The following is a 6,673-nucleotide window of genomic DNA, read 5'->3' as shown; positions in this document are numbered from 1 at the left end:
AGCAATTTTTTCTACAAGTTCAGTGTCTACCAAGAGATGGAAAATTTATCTATTTGGCTAGCTCCAAAGTAGATGCACCATGTGGTGCAATATGACCTTGCCTTCTTGGTCACCTCATGGATGCACGCATGTCTTTCAAACAAGGTGCAAGCTACACTGCTACAAAAAATAATTTACCGCGACCTTTAAAAAGGCTCTCGGAGACGGGCAGAAAAATTAACCGCCTCGGTTAATAGCCAGCATTAACCGAGGCGGTCACTTTTTATTAACCGAGACGGTTACATAAAACCACCTCGCAAAATTGATTAACCGAGGCAGTCACTTTTAAAGTGTCCGCCTCGATTAATATCGATTAGCCGAAGTGGTTGTTCTAACGTAAACGTATCGGTTAATACATTAACCGAGGCGGACAATGTAACTCAACCGTCTCGGTAAATCAGGTCCAACCCGCTAGCTCAAAAAGCCCACATGCAAATACACACACACACACACACACACACACACACACACATATATATATATATATATATATATATATATATATATATATATATATATATATATATATATATATATATATATACAAGACTTTAGGGTTTCTTCCTCATTTCCTCTCCAGCCTCTCCCTACCACTGAGCTATCGGCGGCACGCCGCTCCCCCTCCTCCCACTCCCCTGCAACCAAGGCCCCTCTCCCTTCCCCGGCGCCGGATCCACGCAGGGTGTGGCGGAGGCGGGCGACGGCTACGGGGCACGGCTGCGTGGATCCGTGGCGGGGTAGGGGCCCGGGATCGGTGGTTCAGCGGCTCCGTGGCGCGGCGGTGGCGGGGTGCGGCGGTGGGATGGCGACGTGGGCTTGTGGCGGTGTGGATCCGGTGGCTCCGGCAACCCGAGCTCCAGCCCGGCCTCCTCCCTTCCCCACGCGGCGCCGGCGGTCTCCTCCCTTCCCCACGCAACGCCGGTGGTCTCCTCCCTCCCTCTCATGGCACCGGAGGCCTCCGCACCCGGCCTCCTCCCTTCCCTCGCGGCGCCCGGCCTCCTCCGGATCCGCGCTGCATGAGACCGGATCGGGCGGCGGCAAGAGGCCGGCGCGGTCGGGGAGGCAGGATCCGGCAGCAGCGGCGGCAGGCCACTTCCTCCCCGCGGCCCATCGCCTCAGGATACGGTGGGATGCGGCGGCGGTGGATGGGCTCGGCGGGCTTTTGTTTTTCTAAACTTTTTATTTGATTAATCGAGGCGAGCAGCAAACCGCCTCGGTTAATGCCACATTAATCGTGATGATTAACCACCATCTGACCGGAGCCGAGCGCTTTGTGTTGCGAGACAGTGAGAGGTGTTGATAAGAAGGATGGATGATCTGGATAGGAGGAGCCTTGTAAAAATCATAATGTACAGTGCGAGGTGGTTGCTACATGCTCTGATATTAGCCTATGAGCATCACTAATACAGGCCTATAAGCAGCAGGATATCATGCTGAACGTAACACCGCTTGTACTTAAATCATGATAATGAATTATTGCCTGCTTTATTTGCTGGAGCAACTCACTATGGTAACTTGTTGAACAAAAATAGCAGAAGCGCAATGTCAGATTCTCACCAACTCTGTTCTGCTAGCAATGAGCAGCAGTGCTTTTCTCTCACACCAAATCAGCACCAGCCAAAAGCCATCAGCCAACCAACAATATCTTTCTCTCACAGCAAATCAGCACCAGCAACCAGCTACAGCCAGCTGACAAATCAGAACCATGGGTAGCTGGCAAAAGTTGTTTCCATGGGTAGCTGGCAAAAGTTGTATAAAATTAATTATAAGTCATACCAAATATGATCCACCACTAGAAAAAGTGTCTTCCGTCCACCACAAGTACTATTGAAAGTTAGGAACCGATACTAAATGTGCGTTTTCCAGTAGTGGCTATAAAAGGACAGAGGACTGTTATTTTGTTTTCCTTCATCTTTCTCATTCTACGCTTGGTACCTCTTTTCTTTCTCTTCTCATTTTGGAGGAAAATCCACAAGTACTATTGAAAGTTAGGAACGGATACTAAATGTGCGTAATGCATGATAGATACAAAGGCAAATTACTAAAGCTGACATACTGATCCGTTGCACATGATCATAGCAATACACATCTCGCCTCCCTCTCTATAGCTTCATATTGCCCATGTTTTCCACGTCCGTTGCAGCAAGAAGAACCCACCAAAGAAGTTTTTTTTGTGGATATGTTGTAATCTGAGTGCAAGGGAGCCTCTCATCCACACTGTTACTTGGTTGCTTTCCATTGACTTTACTATTTTCCAATTTAGGACTGAGAGGCATTAGGAATTTAGGTGCGACGTGATCCTGAGAGGTGTGAAGAATATGAAGAATTGGAGGATATGGATAAATATGTTGAAGAATTGGAGGACGGAGTAGTAGAGGTAGCACGTTTTGCGGAATTAAGGAAAATAGGATTGTTAGAAAAAAGGTTAAATAGGTTGTGTTGGCCAATTCGGCCTGCTTGTGTTGGCTCCGATTAAGAGGATTTGCAGGAGAGTTTTGAATAAGCATAACATATATAAATTAATTTCATCTCACATCTATCTTAGTTCCATCTCAAAGGTATCTATACATTTTAATCATCATTAAGGCTACGTACCTGCATTTTTATTTAAAATGAAACAGACAGAAGAGCTACCAACTATATTAAAATTTTAAAAGTATCCAGACCTGGTGATATAACAAACAACATCGGCCGATTGGACTGGAACATCAACCGAGCCGCACCACTCAAACTCAACTCAAGCAAATAACACCGATCAGTTGGATTGAAATATCAACACCAGCTACACCACACAACACAAACGAACGAATTCCACCATAAGTCATTATCGTTGCCGAGCTTCATATCACAAAATGATCAAACAGCTCCAACATCCCACGGCGAATCACGGCCAAAGTGACCAAGTTGCCACCTCCCACGATCAAGATAGACCAACAACCGGACATGACTACAGAGTGTCATCGTTGCCAAGCTTCATCGTGCCCCCACAATGAGCAGCTCCAACTCCATCTCCAAATATCCATACTAAATGTTCCAAAGCAAGACACTATTCCAAGGGTGCAGAGGTCACACTTGTTGGAAATAAATTTCAATTAAGATATTTGTGATCTTCACTATTAAGGAAGTTAAACCATCTAAACGCGATTAAGGAAACCTAATGATAAAACCCTAATGGGCTGTGATCAGCAGGCCCATTAGGTCCATTTCCAGAAGCTGGCCCCCAGCCACACAGTATCTATAAATATAAGGTCGTGGTTAGCACCTTAATCACCCATTCACGTCATTCTAAAACCCTAGCCACCGCTAGTCTGATCGCTAAGGGCACTGGAGGGGTTTGGAAGGCCAAGCACTCCCGTTGGCGCCCGAATGACGCCGATTCGCTGCTGCATCTTCTACACCGACAAGAACGCCTACTTCCTCTACGGATTAGGCGTAAATGGCTGCTGCTACTGCTAACGCTAATATAATGATTACCATTTATTCTACATTAGATTAATTTGTCATGAATTAGGTTATGTTAAGATCCTGAAGTAATGTGCCACTGATTTAAGTTTTTGGCAATTCTAACAATTGGTATCAGAGTCATCTTAACCTAGTCATGCACGATCAATTTTTGAGCCATGTTTATGCCTCTGTCTTCGTTGGTTTAAGATGCAAAACGTGCTGTGCAGATTAGATCCTATTGCACAGTTAAGTTTGATTCACGGTTTAGATGCAATTAACTCCTGCAGAATGGCTTTTATGTGTTAATCATGCTTGATTAGATCTAAATCATGGTTAATTAAGGTTCTGATCACGAGATTAGATCTAATCTAATTCGGTTTTGGTCAAGTTTAAGATTAATCTTGATCTGTTAATGCTAAGTGTCCCGGATTAGATGCAAATCATTAATGTTTATGCTAATTCATGGTTAAACCGAGACAAATTGATAATTAGCTATGCAATTAAGGTTAGGATTTACTGCTACTTAATCTGTTCCCCAAATTAGATCTCTGTTCATGTTAACTTTCGCGAAATTAAAGCCAAACTCATGAGATTGATGCATCAGTGAGCATTAAGAAGGAGGGAAAAAGCAATTTCATATTGCATAAGAAATCTCCAAAATTCCTCATGAACCCTAACCCTAACCCTAAGATTAAAAGAGCACTTACCTGTGGCTATGAGTACACAAGCTGCTGAGCACCACGGCAGGGCCTCCCCGACGGAGCCACGCGCGGCTTGAGCGCATGCGGCGCCGGCGGGAGGGCCCGCGGTGGCGCCATGAGGAGGCGGCCGGACCAGGGCGAGTCGCCATGAGCAGCCGTGGCTGCCTAGCACCCGCATGCAAATCAAGGCGGCGCCGGCACTCGCGCGCGCAGCTGCATGCGGCCACGCTCCATGAGGAGGCGGTGCCGGGCTCAAGCCGCTCGGCGCACGCACTGTTGGCGCTGCGGCTGACGCACCAGCACAACAGGCGGCACGCGTGGCACGCAAGGAGGGCGCCGGCGCTCAGGCGCCCGCCGGCCCCACAGCTGCGCGCGTGACGCGGCGGCCGTCTCTCGGGCCGGCACGCGGCGCCCGCGACGCGCACAAGGCCCGCGGCCAGCGCGGTGCGCGGCTGGCGTGTCCGCCAGCCGAGGCTCCTCACGCGCCCGCGCATGAGGGGCGCCAGTGGCGGCGGCGCGTCACGGGCCAGTGAGCTGCGGCGGCTCGGGACTGAGGAGAAAAGAGGAGTGAGGCTGGGATTTAGGGTTTCAGGACAAGCTCCACTCATTTATATTGGACGACATCAGTACCGTCCGATTGGAACAAACGGCTCAGATCATTTCGCGTTAGGGTTTTCGCGGGATGGGCCGGACTGGGCCGCGCAGCAGCTTAACGGGCCGCGCAAGTTGGGAATTTTTGGGGCGTTTTTGTTTTTGGTTCAGATTTATGTCTTTTAGCCCAGTTTAATGTTTAAAGCATTTTCTATTACTGTTTCTTATGATTTAAGCTCAATTTAATTGCTGTTATGTTTAAAGACTTTAATTATTTCTGTTGCACATATTATTACCAGCATTATATTTATTTAATTTTTCCATGAGTTATGTAAATGCTTTTAATTATGTTTTAATTGTATTTATTCACTGAAAATTATGTTCATCCACCATAAGCAATTAAGATGCACTCTATTTAAATGGAACTATCGGGAAGTTTATTTAGTGCACTTGTAATTAATTCTGACCATCGTTGATTTAATTATGAGTTTTAATGATAAATTTCGTTTGTTTTCCCCATCGGTGATGCAAATTGAAATTTATGCATGATTTTAATCAGACCATCGTAGGGTTAATATCATACTTCTTATGTGCATCTTAATTGTGAGTTTAATTAAGCTATTGTTCTCATGGTTTTCAGTGAACACTGTGACGGGCTACCTGAAATCCATTGAGCCCCTGAATGGTACCAACTATCCAAGCTGGTATAAAGATGTTAATGTTGCCATTGCTGTGTGCGAGTATGATCTCGCCTTACGTCAAGCCAAGCCAGCAGAGCCCGCTGATCCCAATGGTGATCGTACTGCCATTGAGAAGTGGGAGAGATCAGACAGGATGGCCAACATGATCATTAAGAACACGATCACTCCGGCCATCTGTGGTGTTATTCCTTATAAGGACCAGGATGGTAATGATCTGAGCGCCAAGGCATACCTTGCCAAGGTGGAGGAGAACTTTAAGAGTTCTTCCAAGACTTATGCTAGCACCCTGATCATGAAGATGCTGACTTCACAGTATGATGGGCAAAGTGGAATCAGGGAGCACATTATGAGCATGTGTGACATGACAAATAAGCTGAAGACACTGGATATGGCTATCTCTGATAGTTTTCTGGTGCACTTCATCATGACTTCTCTGCCAGTACAGTACAGTCCCTTCAAAATAAGCTACAACACACAGAAGGCGACTTGGAGCATGGCTGAGCTCATTAGCTACTGTGTTGAGGAAGAAGAAAGGCAGAAAGCTGAAAGGATGAAGGATGCTGTCAACATGGTCAGCGAGCACTTTGGGCGTGTTAGCATGAGCAACACTCCTAAGCATCAGGCTGAGTCTGGCAGCAGCAGGCAGCATAAGAGAAAGTTTAAGGGCCATAAGAGCAAGGCCGTGTCACATAAGAAGGCCTCTAATGAGAGGCTGTGCAAGTTCTGCAAGTCACCTAAACATGAGCAGAAGGATTGCCATGGATTTAAGGAGTGGCTTAAGAACAAAGGTACAATTACTGATTATGTATCTTTTATTGATGAATCATTCTTAGTGAATTTTTCTCCTAATACTTGGTGGATTGACTCAGGTGCCACTGTGCCCATTTCCAATTCACTGCAGGTATTCAGTACGATCCGAACTATAAGAGAGGGGGAGCGAAGTCTAATAGTGGTTGATGGCAATGAAGTGAAGGTTGAAGGCATTGGGAGCTTCAATTTGGAGTTACCAGGCGGCTTTAACCATAGTTTGCATGATGTTCTTTATGTTCCCAGTTTGAAGAGAAACCTTATTTCTGTTTCGCGTTTAGATAAGTCGGGACATATTTGTGAGTTTGGCAACTCTGTGTGCAACATTAAATTTCATAATTTAAGTGTGGGCCTTGGTCATTTGCAAGGCGATCTTTATTTGCTCTCTAG

At 46.3% G+C, this 6,673-nt stretch overlaps 1 protein-coding gene across 1 annotated transcript; it reads left to right on the top strand.

Annotated features, from left to right (window-relative positions):
- The first annotated feature begins 4,676 nt into the window (after positions 1-4,676).
- LOC120713251 lies at positions 4,677-6,433 on the top strand. The gene is made up of 3 exons (XM_039999244.1): positions 4,677-4,713; positions 5,416-6,264; positions 6,378-6,433. Exons 1-3 carry the CDS (start codon positions 4,677-4,679, stop codon positions 6,431-6,433), a joined length of 942 nt encoding a protein of 313 aa, XP_039855178.1.
- Positions 6,434-6,673: the final 240 nt, after the last annotated feature.

Source organism: Panicum virgatum, chromosome 6K (genome assembly GCF_016808335.1).
Source record: "Panicum virgatum strain AP13 chromosome 6K, P.virgatum_v5, whole genome shotgun sequence".
Lineage (NCBI taxonomy): Eukaryota > Viridiplantae > Streptophyta > Magnoliopsida > Poales > Poaceae > Panicum > Panicum virgatum.
The sequence above is the reverse complement of the archived record's forward strand: the minus strand, read 5'-3'. Positions and strand labels throughout refer to the sequence as shown.